We start from the raw sequence: 14,746 nt of genomic DNA on the forward strand, positions 1-14,746 counted from the left end.
AGGAAAGATAGGCATTTAACATGTGCTATTTAAATTAACGCTGTTTTTCCAAGCAAGCGTCCAAATAAACCTTCAAAATCTCGAAATGTGCCAATTTTGTCATTACAGCCATTTGTGGCAGGATTTCATTCCATCTACGAGCATCTTTAAATTGACATTACATCACAATGCATTGACCGATTTCAATTCTGTTTTTTTTTTTTTTTTGCTTTAATAAAGCTTAATAATGTAGGAACATTAAATAACGCGTTTCTGCTGCGATTATTTTTGAGGTGATATACCTAATAATATTGTTCTTTTATCTGTATTGTGAATATAAATTGATTAGGCCGAGTAAAAATAAAAATATGCTTTTCATCCGAGTTTTTCGAACAAGAGAAGGGGGGCTTTTTATTTTTTATCGAAAGATAAGTGTAAATACCCATATGTGGCTCTGTATTGAGCGTATGCAATATGTCTGAAAAAAGGAGGCCTTTTTTATTTTATCATTCTCGTAGATAGGGTCCTTTAATGATCACAGAACTTTTCAGAAGTGTTTCTTGTATATTAGCAAGGCTTTTGAAAGCATCTTAACTTCTTAGACATCTTTTTTCAAAAGTTATAAATTAACTTATAAAAAAAGATGTCTAAGAAGTCTAAAAAAATTGAAGCAGTCTCAAAAAAGGAAGCGGGAGGGGACGAGAAACATGTTTTATTTTTTATTCGGCCTTATGTTAAAATTGAACTTAGAATACTATTTAAAACGTAATAAAACATAAAGCTAAGACGTTCATCTTAGAGACTGTTAAGTCTTTGTAGAACTTAGTATTCTTCTTCCTGTTCAATATTTTCGTCAATCGATTCAACACCAACCTCTTCGTAGTCTTTCTCCAAAGCTGCAAGATCTTCACGAGCTTCAGAGAACTCGCCTTCCTCCATCCCTTCCCCAACATACCAATGAACGAAAGCACGCTTGGCGTACATCAGATCAAACTTGTGATCCAGACGCGCCCAGGGCTCAGCGATGGCAGTCGTGTTACTCAACATGCAGACGGCACGCTGTACCTTAGCCAGATCACCACCAGGTACAACAGTCGGTGGCTGGTAGTTGATGCCGACTTTGAAGCCAGTTGGACACCAGTCGACGAACTGGATGGACCGTTTGGTTTTGATCACGGCGATTGCTGTATTGACATCTTTTGGCACGACATCACCACGATACAGCAGACAACATGCCATGTACTTGCCGTGACGAGGATCACACTTGACCAACTGGTTGCCCGGCTCAAAACAGGCACTAGTCAGTTCAGAAACCACAAGCTGCTCGTGATAAGCTTTCTCAGCAGAAATGACAGGGGCGTAAGTGGCCAGTGGAAAATGAATACGCGGGTAGGGAACGAGGTTAGTTTGAAACTCCGTCAAGTCGACGTTCAAAGCGCCGTCAAATCGCAATGACGCTGTGATTGAAGACACAACTTGTGCGATAAGTCGGTTCAGATTGGTGTACGATGGACGACCAATGTCCAGATTACGACGACAGATGTCATAGATGGCTTCATTGTCAACCATGAAGGCGCAGTCAGAGTGCTCCAACGTGGTATGGGTACACAAGATGGAGTTGTATGGCTCGACGACCGCCGTTGAGATCTGAGGAGCTGGGTAGATTGCAAATTCAAGCTTGGATTTCTTGCCGAAATCGACAGAAAGTCGCTCCATGACGAGAGATGTTAATCCGGAACCAGTACCACCTCCGAAGCTATGGAAGACCAGGAATCCTTGGAGACCTGAACATTGGTCAGCCTATATAGATAAAGAAAATTGAATTACAAAGAAATTCTATAAAAAGTAAAGAAACCTCAAGACATCTTACTTTAAATAGCTGGACCCAAAGCTCTCGCGCGTGTTAGTAAAAATGTGTGCAATATGTTCTTTTTTGCCCCTCTTTTTAATTGTTTTTAATTATTGAAAAGAAAAACATCACAAGTCGATAACGATAAAATCATTTTGTGGAATCCTAAAGCTTTCAATTTAAAAGAAATATTAACAAGTGGCATCATAAAAATCCCAAACTAGGAGTTTATAAAAACTTACTAGTTTCCTAATCCTGTCCAATATCATGTCAATCTTTTCCTTTCCAATAGTATAATGACCACGAGCGTAGTTGTTGGCGGCATCTTCTTTGCCGGTAATCAGCTGCTCAGGGTGGAAGAGTTGACGGTAGGTACCAGTACGGACCTCATCTATTGTAATGGAAGAAGAAAATTGCCACTTATTTCATGAATTAATGAAATTTGTGTTTGAAGAGTTTGGTTCCAAAAGGCGCTAACTCCAAAGGCTGCTTTGTGTAAAATTCATTTGAAGATATTCCTTAGAGTAGCAGAAACCTTGCCAATATTTTTGTTATTTGCAAATCTCTTTACCTCCCACGTGCGAAGAAGAAAATAATAAATACAAAATATTTTTTTGTTCCAAAAGGAGCTTAATCTAATGGCAGCTAGCCATTTTGAAACTTTGCATTGGAGATTTTTAGGGGACAAAATAATGCTGAAAACAGTTAGAAAATAAGCTAAGTAACATCCATATCCATTATGTTAAAATATACCAGAAAAATGTGACACAAGGCAGCTATTATATTTAGCGCCTTTTGGAAACAAACTCTTTATTTGTGTGTATCTATAAAGAAAGTGAATAAGGTACATTAAGACGTATCGGAGGGGATCATGACCTAATGGTGTTTGCACTCATTAAGACGTATCGGAGGGGATCATGACCTAATGGTGTTTGCACTCATTAAGACGTATCGGAGGATCATGACCTAATGGTGTTTGCACTCATTAAGACGTATCGGAGGGATGACCTAATGACCTAATGGTGTTTGCACTCATTAAGACGTATCGGAGGGATCATGACCTAATGGTGTTTGCACTCATTAAGACGTATCGGAGGGGATCATGACCTAATGGTGTTTGCACTCATTAAGACGTATCGGAGGGGATCATGACCTAATGGTGTTTGCACTCATTAAGACGTATCGGAGGATCATGACCTAATGGTGTTTGCACTCATTAAGACGTATCGGAGGGATCATGACCTAATGGTGTTTGCACTCATTAAGACGTATCGGAGGGATCATGACCTAATGGTGTTTGCACTCATTAAGACGTATCGGAGGGATCATGACCTAATGGTGTTTGCACTCATTAAGACGTATCGGAGGGATCATGACCTAATGGTGTTTGCACTCATTAAGACGTATCGGAGGGGATCATGACCTAATGGTGTTTGCACTCATTAAGACGTATCGGAGGGGATCATGACCTAATGGTGTTTGCACTCATTAAGACGTATATGTGGGGATCATGACCTAATGGTGTTTGCACTCATTAAGACGTATCGGAGGGGATCATGACCTAATGGTGTTTGCACTCATTAAGACGTATCGACCTAATGGGGATCATGACCTGAATGGTGTTTGCACTCATTAAGACGTATCGGAGGGATCATGACCTAATGGTGTTTGCACTCATTAAGACGTATCGGAGGGGATCATGACCTAATGGTGTTTGCACTCATTAAGACGTATCGGAGGGATCATGACCTAATGGTGTTTGCACTCATTAAGACGTATCGGAGGGATCATGACCTAATGGTGTTTGCACTCATTAAGACGTATCGGAGGGATCATGACCTAATGGTGTTTGCACTCATTAAGACGTATCGGAGGGATCATGACCTAATGGTGTTTGCACTCATTAAGACGTATCGGAGGGATCATGACCTAATGGTGTTTGCACTCATTAAGACGTATCGGAGGGGATCATGACCTAATGGTGTTTGCACTCATTAAGACGTATCGGAGGGGATCATGACCTAATGGTGTTTGCACTCATTAAGACGTATCGGAGGGGATCATGACCTAATGGTGTTTGCACTCATTAAGACGTATCGGAGGGGATCATGACCTAATGGTGTTTGCACTCATTAAGACGTATCGGAGGGGTTCAGGACCAATGGTGTTTGCACTCATTAAGACGTATCGGAGGGGATCATGACCTAATGGTGTTTGCACTCATTAAGACGTATCGGAGGATCATGACCTAATGGTGTTTGCACTCATTAAGACGTATCGGAGGGGATCATGACCTAATGGTGTTTGCACTCATTAAGACGTATCGGAGGGGATCATGACCTAATGGTGTTTGCACTCATTAAGACGTATCGGAGGGGATCATGACCTAATGGTGTTTGCACTCATTAAGACGTATCGGAGGGGATCATGACCTAATGGTGTTTGCACTCATTAAGACGTATCGGAGGGGATCATGACCTAATGGTGTTTGCACTCATTAAGACGTATCGGAGGGATCATGACCTAATGGTGTTTGCACTCATTAAGACGTATCGGAGGGGATCATGACCTAATGGTGTTTGCACTCATTAAGACGTATCGGAGGGGATCATGACCTAATGGTGTTTGCACTCATTAAGACGTATCGGAGGGGATCATGACCTAATGGTGTTTGCACTCATTAAGACGGGGCGGAGGGGATCATGACCTAATGGTGTTTGCACTCATTAAGACGTATCGGAGGGGATCATGACCTAATGGTGTTTCATTAAGACGTATCGGAGGGGATCATGACCTAATGGTGTTTGCACTCATTAAGACGTATCGGAGGGGATCATGACCTAATGGTGTTTGCACTCATTAAGACGTATCGGAGGGGATCATGACCTAATGGTGTTTGCACTCATTAAGACGTATCGGAGGGGATCATGACCTAATGGTGTTTGCACTCATTAAGACGTATCGGAGGGATCATGACCTAATGGTGTTTGCACTCATTAAGACGTATCGGAGGGATCATGACCTAATGGTGTTTGCACTCATTAAGACGTATCGGAGGGGATCATGGACTAATGGTGTTTGCACTCATTAAGACGTATCGGAGGGGATCATGACCTAATGGTGTTTGCACTCATTAAGACGTATCGGAGGGGATCATGACCTAATGGTGTTTGCACTCATTAAGACGTATCGGAGGGGATCATGACCTAATGGTGTTTGCACTCATTAAGACGTGTCGGAGGGGATCATGACCTAATGGTGTTTGCACTCATTAAGACGTATCGGAGGGATCATGACCTAATGGTGTTTGCACTCATTAAGACGTATCGGAGGGGATCATGACCTAATGGTGTTTGCACTCATTAAGACGTATCGGAGGGATCATGACCTAATGGTGTTTGCACTCATTAAGACGTATCGGAGGGGATCATGACCTAATGGTGTTTGCACTCATTAAGACGTATCGGAGGGATCATGACCTAATGGTGTTTGCACTCATTAAGACGTATCGGAGGGATCATGACCTAATGGTGTTTGCACTCATTAAGACGTATCGGAGGGGATCATGACCTAATGGTGTTTGCACTCATTAAGACGTATCGGAGGGGATCATGACCTAATGGTGTTTGCACTCATTAAGACGTATCGGAGGGGATCATGACCTAATGGTGTTTGCACTCATTAAGACGTATCGGAGGGATCATGACCTAATGGTGTTTGCACTCATTAAGACGTATCGGAGGGGATCATGACCTAATGGTGTTTGCACTCATTAAGACGTATCGGAGGGATCATGACCTAATGGTGTTTGCACTCATTAAGACGTATCGGAGGGGATCATGACCTAATGGTGTTTGCACTCATTAAGACGTATCGGAGGGATCATGACCTAATGGTGTTTGCACTCATTAAGACGTATCGGAGGGGATCATGACCTAATGGTGTTTGCACTCATTAAGACGTATCGGAGGGATCATGACCTAATGGTGTTTGCACTCATTAAGACGTATCGGAGGGGATCATGACCTAATGGTGTTTGCACTCATTAAGACGTATCGGAGGGATCATGACCTAATGGTGTTTGCACTCATTAAGACGTATCGGAGGGATCATGACCTAATGGTGTTTGCACTCATTAAGACGTATCGGAGGGATCATGACCTAATGGTGTTTGCACTCATTAAGACGTATCGGAGGGATCATGACCTAATGGTGTTTGCACTCATTAAGACGTATCGGAGGGGATCATGACCTAATGGTGTTTGCACTCATTAAGACGTATCGGAGGGATCATGACCTAATGGTGTTTGCACTCATTAAGACGTATCGGAGGGATCATGACCTAATGGTGTTTGCACTCATTAAGACGTATCGGAGGGGATCATGACCTAATGGTGTTTGCACTCATTAAGACGTATCGGAGGGGATCATGACCTATGGTGTTTGCACTCATTAAGACGTATCGGAGGGGATCATGACCTAATGGTGTTTGCACTCATTAAGACGTATCGGAGGGGATCATGACCTATGGTGTTTGCACTCATTAAGACGTATCGGAGGGGATCATGACCTAATGGTGTTTGCACTCATTCATATCGGAGGGGAGACCTAATGGTGTTTGCACTCATTAAGACGTATCGGAGGGATCATGACCTAATGGTGTTTGCACTCATTAAGACGTATCGGAGGGGATCATGACCTAATGGTGTTTGCACTCATTAAGACGTATCGGAGGGGATAATGGTGTTTGCACTCATTAAGACGTATCGGAGGGGATCATGACCTATGGTGTTTGCACTCATTAAGACGTATCGGAGGGGATCATGACCTAATGGTGTTTGCACTCATTAAGACGTATCGGAGGGGATCATGACCTAATGGTGTTTGCACTCATTAAGACGTAAGGGGATCATGACCTATGGTGTTTGCACTCATTAAGACGTATCGGAGGGGATCATGACCTAATGGTGTTTGCACTCATTAAGACGTATAGGAGGGGATCATGACCTAATGGTGTTTGCACTCATTAAGACGTATCGGAGGGGATCATGACCTAATGGTGTTTGCACTCATTAAGAGGGGATCATGACCTATGGTGTTTGCACTCATTAAGACGTATCGGAGGGGATCATGACCTAATGGTGTTTGCACTCATTAAGACGTATCGGAGGGGATCATGACCTCGGAGGGGATCATGAATGGTGTTTGCACTCATTAAGACGTATCGGAGGGGATCATGACCTAATGGTGTTTGCACTCATTAAGACGTATCGGAGGGGATCATGACCTAATGGTGTTTGCACTCATTAAGACGTATCGGGGGGGATCATGACCTAATGGTGTTTGCACTCATTAAGACGTATCGGATGGTGTTTGGGATCATGACCTAATGGTGTTTGCACTCATTAAGACGTATCGGAGGGGATCATGACCTAAGAATGGTGTTTGCACTCATTAAGACGTATCGGAGGGGATCATGACCTAATGGTGTTTGCACTCATTAAGACGTATCGGAGGGGATCATGACCTAATGGTGTTTGCACTCATTAAGACGTATCGGAGGGATCATGACCTAATGGTGTTTGCACTCATTAAGACGTATCGGAGGGATCATGACCTAATGGTGTTTGCACTCATTAAGACGTATCGGAGGGGATCATGACCTAATGGTGTTTGCACTCATTAAGACGTATCGGCGGGGATCATGACCTAATGGTGTTTGCACTCATTAAGACGTATCGGAGGGGATCATGACCTAATGGTGTTTGCACTCATTAAGACGTATCGGAGGGGATCATGACCTATGGTGTTTGCACTCAAATATTTTTGTAATAAAAGGTCATAAAATTATTAACTATATTATGATAAGAAAGAAAGAACAGTTTGACCCAACTATGAATGATAGTCATTTTCAAAAGGATCTAATGTTGAATTTGGAAGAAGCATGCAGGCATTTCATTAAACTGATGGGTACCAACCATTTTGATACACCCTGTATAACTAACGCACACCCATGCGCATATTTGGGGGGGCGCGAGCCCAACGGGGTAAAATAAATGCTTTTAGGGCGATAGCGCCTATAATCCTTTTTTTTTTTTTTTTGCTATTCACTTTTTCAAACCACCGAAAAAAATTGGGTCAACCTTTTCGGGCTGTTGAGGAAGGGGCGGCAAAATTTAATTTTCTTCAGCCCCGGGTTCAGCCCCCGGGGTATAGGAGCGGCCACGGTACGCTGACACCCTTCTCTGCTTCGTACCTACTACAGTTGGTTCCAAGTCAACCATCACAGCACGTGGAACATGTTTCCCAGACCCAGTTTCACTGAAGAAAGTATTGAACGAGTCGTCTTCTTTTCCCATCGTTTTGTCACTAGGCATCTGACCATCAGGCTGGATACCATGCTCCAAACAGTACAACTCCCAGCATGCATTGCCCATTTGCACACCGGCCTGGCCTATGTGGATAGAAATACATTCACGCTGTGATGACAAAAGACAAAACAGAAGAGAGATTACAAAACACGTTATTTGAGAAAGATATATATATTTATATGCTAGTGCTAGAAATTACTTTTTGGAGAGCAAGGTTAACTATTCAAAATGAGAAAAAAAAATGTATTTTAATATAAATTATGTAAGTGCTTCTCTATGATTTGTACATATTTTTGAACTATGGCAAGTCGTAAAGCAATAACAGTATAAACAAAACCTTAAATGTTAGAGTCATCTTAAGTTAAATTTAACTTGTTTTGTGCGCCGAAGTTTATTTAGCTATATACAATTATTATTAGTGTACCGTATATATAATCAAGGGGACCCCGGAACAGGAAAGTCAACATTGCTGCCGACTTTGCTTTTTAGTAGGCTATTGTATGTTACGTACGTATGAAAATACATACACTTGCAAATCTGTAAGTTTGGAACCTAACAGTAGGAGTTAATCTCTTAATGTAAAATAGTGAATCAAAAAGGTGAGTATTTATGCACTCCAAAATGAGTGAAATTCACTAAAAAAGAGTGAAATTTGCACTCCAAATTAAAAGAGTGAGTTTCACTATAAAAAAAAAAGCAAACTTTTTATCTTCAAAAAGGCATTTATAGGACCACTATACATAAAGAGTTGTCCCTTTTATCATACATTAAAAATGAATATTTCACTCTTGTGGAGTTCAAGTGAAATTCAATTTTTTGGAGTGAATATTTCACTCTTTTTTAAGTGCATAATTGCTTACTAATTTGGTTCACTCTGTTATATTAAGAGAGTGCAAAATCCGATACAAAACTTTTATGCAATACTACGAAAGACCTGAACCGATTCAAATGCGCAATATCTCTCCGTGGCTTTTCTTTTCTTTCAAAAGCAGCAAAATCACCAAAATCGTGAATTGATCTAAGGACTATTTTAATTGATTGAATTTGACCATAAAAAGCAGACCATTAATCTTAATCATGTTAATCATCACACTGTTGTCTACATTATTGGTGACGAATTGGGCTATTCCAGTTGAAAACCATACACCCCTATAGAAGACATGACCTTAATCTTTCACACAGGGAGTGTGAATTTCAAATGGGATTACTAGTACCTGAATGGATGACTCCATTTGAAATCTACGCACACCCCCTATGTCGGGAGATTAAGGCCACGGCTTCCATAAGGTGGCGAATTTCAACTGGAATTGCCCATTGCTTGTTATGAGAAAATCGCACCCATCCTTCACCTAGATCCCCTACTCTTTAATAATGTAACAAAACAGGGTTCGCCAAATTGCAAAATTAGGGTAGCCTAAATGGTTCAAAATTCAAATAAGTATAGCGATGCACTTACAAACCATAATTGCCCACTTTTGCTGCATATTTAACATAACAAATGTAAGAAAGCTTAAGCACCCCAATAAATTGCTTTAATGGACGTAATTGACCACTGACCACAAGGCACTAGGATCCACAACATGCCCATCTATCAGGGCACAGTTATTTAACCCCAATACATTTGCACATTCATTGAATGACCTTTGATAATTTGGGTATACACGAACTCATACTCTGCAACTTGAGGTCAATTTCGTACTGTGATTGTTTAGTTGAGGTTATTGAACTACACCATTGGGATGAGGCCATTGTTGCCCAGTGAGAACGATATTTATCAAGCCCCTTGTAAGGTTTTCTTTGCCCTCTAAACAGCCTCCTAGCATTTATTGAAGACCTCTCGAGTTCCTGAAGCTATTTTTCCTTTCCGTATAAATATGCGCATTATAGAAAGGGTCATTGCATCGTTAGTGGGTAAAGAACATTTCCTCGCATAGAAAGCTATACTATAGAGGCATACTGGTATTATCTTGAAACCCTTTTTTACCAGCATTTGTTTTAAGGGGTACTACACCCCTGGCCAATTTTGTGCCTATTTTTGCATTTTTCTCAAAAATTATAGCACATTGGTGACAAGTAAGATATGCATATTATAGGGGCAAGGACTACAACTACTGTACTGAAAATTCAGCAACTCAAAGCAAGTAGTTATTGATTTATTTATCAAATATTGGTTTTCCCTCATTTTGACTGTAACTCCGCAACTGTTGTCTGTGCTGAAATAAAATTTCCAGTGCAGTAGTTGTTGTCCTTGCCCCTATAATATACATATCTTACCTGTCCCCAATGCGCTATAAATTTTGAGAAAATACAAAAATAGGCAAAAAATTGGGCAGGGTGTAGTACCCCCTTAAATAAAACGTAACTTTGGTCAAATACAACTTTATAGTTAAAACAGAGAGAGGGGAGAGGGGGGCGGGGGATGGAGTGAGAAAGAGAGAGAGAGAGGAAAGGGGAGAGGAGTGAGGGTGCAAACAAGTAAAACACAATCCAAACTTATTTTGGCACGTGAATATTAGTAACCCAGAAACGTTTAAATATCGGGTTAGGGTGTAAAAACGTTTTAATAACACTCATAAAACATTTTTGAAAACGTCATGTAAAACAATGTGACAGAATATTATTTAATTGTTGACAAAATATTTTTTGTTCATTTTTTTGTTCTGTATTGTTTTGTTTTGTTTTGTTTTTTGTTTTGTTGTTTGTTTGTTCTGTGGTTTGTTTGACATTGCTCATGTTTGTTTGTTTTTCATCGCATTCCTTACTTTATTTTCCAAATCATTTCACGGCTTAATATCAGTTTTCCCAACTGCTTGTTTTGGTTTGGTTTGTTTGTTTTTAAATTTATATGTTTGTAATTGTTTAGTGTTTTGTTTTGTTTATTTGTTTATTTCTTTATTTCTTTATTATTTTTATTCATGTTTTGTGCGTTGTTTTTGAAATCATTTCAAGACTAAATTTCACGAAGTGCCTGAAATTTAGTAAGGCCTAAAAAACTTACGACCGACCCAAAAATCTGGGGGGAAAAATCGTGTTTTTTTTTAATTCTTTTTAGTTGATTTTCATATACTTGGTATATACAAAATTGGCACAAAAAGTTTGCCTGCTTGTAATTTGTACCAAATAGCTCCGATATGTTCAAAAAGGGTCTGACAAACCTTTCAAATCATTGTGTACTATAATATTTGTGGTGAACTTGTGTTTTTTAATATTGTACATGGTAAAATAGTTTTAAAAAAGTTAACCGACCCTGACTTTGGAGCTTTAAGGGCAATTCAAACTTTCCTCTTTTAGGCCTTAGGTCTATCGTCATCGTTTGTTTTTTTAAAGATCTACAAACAAATAACACTGACTGTACTGAGGCACACCCCCTTGATATTATTTTTAATAATCTAACATAATCCCAACCTTGACCATAGCTCTGTACATTGTGTATAACATTCATTGTATTTCAAATTTAATTAAACAGTAATAAGCAAAATCAATAAGACGAAGTCACTAAAACAGATGCTATATTGATTTATTTAATTAAAATATCTTCATAAAAAAATTGTTCATATTGCTACTCCCCATTCCAGAAAAATACGGAACTAATTTTTTGGAATTAAAAAAATATTATCCTGTTTTGCCAAATGAAACATGGCTAAATCCTAATCCTTTAGTTAGTCCTAACTGACAATAAAAGTCAAGTTTTAATATTTTTGCAATTCGAGGTAAAATGGTCTGAAAACATGCAATTTTGCATGTTTTCTTACAACTGCAGTGCCAAAATTGTAAGACTTGGCACAAGTCTAAGCATTCAAAATCTTGAGTATAGGATTAAGCTCATAATTTAAATATTATATGTTAGTTTTCCTAATTGGTTAATGAAAAAGATTGGAAAATGTGTTTTCTAAAAATTAGAATGCAGAACTTGAAATTAGTCTTTGTCTTAGTCTTTGGCCCTTATTTCCAAAAATAGACCAAATAGACTTTTATTGCCGGTTAGGACTACCTAAAGAATAAGGAATAAGTTATGTTTCATTTGGCACGACCGGATAATATTTTTTTAATCCAAAAAAAATTAGTTCTGTATTTTTCTGGAATGGGGAGTATGCCTATATTTGTTTGGTATAAGTCAAGTACCGTATGTCATGATTAACTCTCTCAGAGCAGTACCTTTTGTCATTCAGTGTTTGTTATAGGTAAAAAAACCGAATATTTAATATATCGAATGTGAATATTAATTAGCAAAGTGAAACACTAAAAAAAACTTCTGAAAATTTATGTGATTTTTTTGTTGAATGATTAGCATTAGTATCTTGTTTATTTTGCCTTGAGAAGAAGATACGGATGCAAACAAACCAGATATTTTAAAAGCTACTAAAATAGATAAAAAGAATGTTGTTGGACTCTTAAAATTTGAAAAAATAAAACACATTTTTAGCTACGATTTTGCTTCTTTTTTTTTTTTGTTTTTTTTTTTTTGCATTTAAGTTTTTGACACATTCTTACAAAAAAAAAAAAAAAGAATTGGCAAAATTATAATGGCTGTAAAATTGACTTCAAATAAATTTCCATGTTCTGTAAATTAAGACCCAAAAAGTGAGACAAAAATGCTCAAGCTAGTATGAATGTGAATTTCAAAGAAAGAACATTTAATAATTTCCCCAAAATTGAAATCGCGGCGTCAGCTTAAACCAAATTCGCCAAGTTTATTCGGCCTCGATTATTATACTAAGGGAACCCCGTACTGGAAAGTATACGCTACTGCTGACTTTGTGCACAGAAATACATTGAATACGCTATTACTAAAATCCACGGGCGTATGTGTGGCGTATGGAAGGAGGCCGAGGGTGTATATAGTCTGTCATGCCTTGACGTAAAAATATCCATTATCATACGAATGGATAAGAAGGGCTGCTTAAAAAAGTTGCTTAACCAATGACAAATTTCAAAAAAGTCGGCTCACATTGTTTTACTTGACGGTGCTTATATAAATTAAATGTTGCCACTTTTTCTTGTTTCTCATAATACTATTGACTTAATCAACATGTCAACTTAATGATATTAAAAATATAGTGGACCACAAAAAAGATTTCACAATGCAACTTTAGTAAGTCTACCCTCCACATACAAGCGCAGTATACCGTTTCAGATGTTGCATTTTTACTCGAGAAGCAGGTGTTTTTTATCATGTTCCTGAAATGCAATATCTACAAGTAAATAACTTATTTAGCAGATACTGGTTCATATTGTGTTCTGCTTAATTTTATTTAAGGGCTTCGGATAGCGACGTTTTCACTTATTTATTGTGGGATATTAGAGCACGTCAGACATATCGAATAGCATTTTAAAAACGAGGAATGTCCTTCTGATATCAAATAATTTTGATATTTTGAAATTAGCGTTGTAATACACATTTTATGGCAAATGATTAAAAATTGATGTTCCCACAAAAATACTGCGCACACGTTGCTATCCAATTCCTTAAGAAATATTTTTAATCAATCGTCTCTTCTAAAGAAAATTGCAATATGTGACGTGTCATGTCAAAAGGAGACACTTTTGGGCAGAATTTTAAATGGAGAAATAGCCACAAATCTGCCCAGGGGTGATTTTTTCACAATTTGGGTTTGTTGCGAATTTGTGATGTTATTAATGTTAAAAATATTGTCTGATAGTTTCAGACCGGAATACAACTGGCATCTTGTATTGTTTTAGACAATTTTCAAGGTAATTCCTACTCTCAACATTGTCAATTATATTTTTAAAAGACCAATATCTCAATTTCCAATTTTATAATACCATAACTTACGAACACAATATCTTCGCTTAGGAATGTCCGATTTCATTGGGAAAACGGCGTTGTGGAGCAAAATATCTCTATATTTAAGATACGTAAAAACCTCAAAATTGATAACCTGCCCAAAAGTGTCTCCTTTTGACATGACGCGTCACACATATGCTAGTATATAAAGCAAATACTGCCCTTTACTTGCGAAGGCAAACTTGAAATGGGCTATTCCAGTTGAAATCCATACACCCCCTATGGAAGACATGACCTTAATCTCCCACACAGGGGGTGTGAATTTCAAATAGGATTACCTGAATGGGTGACTCCATTTGAATCTACACCCCCTGTATGGGAGATTGACGAGGTCATATCTTCCACAGGGGGTGTATGGATTTGAACTGGAATAGCCCGATAGTTTAACTCTCAAACTTACCATATTGGCAGTAGCTTTGGTACTTCTCGATAAATATTTCAAAATTAGCACAGCAAACTTCTGGTCCTTTTGCAGTAGTTCTCCTCAGTCCGTAGAGCTACGATGTGCGAACGGATAAGGTAAGTTCACGGTATGAAATCAATTTCAATATATCACCTCCTTTTATATCAACTAATATTAATCGATATATAAGATTAATTTGTAAAAAACAAAACCGCGTTTGGTTACTATGCCAATATCAATATTTTCTAGATATTCGTTAATAAAATGATATTAATGCAAACTTATATATACATATATTTACAATCCAGCTTGATTCACCCTCTTTTTGTTTTTAGTTT

At 38.6% G+C, this 14,746-nt stretch overlaps 1 protein-coding gene across 1 annotated transcript; it reads right to left on the reverse strand.

The window, feature by feature from the left end:
* Window positions 1-290: 290 nt before the first annotated feature.
* LOC140141137 (tubulin alpha-1 chain-like) lies at window positions 291-14,523 on the reverse strand. The gene is made up of 4 exons (XM_072162934.1): window positions 14,406-14,523; window positions 8,085-8,307; window positions 2,071-2,219; window positions 291-1,779 (listed from the first exon to the last, which is right to left on the reverse strand). Exons 1-4 carry the CDS (start codon window positions 14,406-14,408, stop codon window positions 802-804), a joined length of 1,353 nt encoding a protein of 450 aa, XP_072019035.1. The 5' UTR covers window positions 14,409-14,523; the 3' UTR covers window positions 291-801.
* Between the last annotated feature and the right edge of the window lie 223 nt (window positions 14,524-14,746).

The sequence above is a fragment of the Amphiura filiformis genome, chromosome 19 (assembly GCF_039555335.1).
Source record: "Amphiura filiformis chromosome 19, Afil_fr2py, whole genome shotgun sequence".
NCBI lineage: Eukaryota > Metazoa > Echinodermata > Ophiuroidea > Amphilepidida > Amphiuridae > Amphiura > Amphiura filiformis.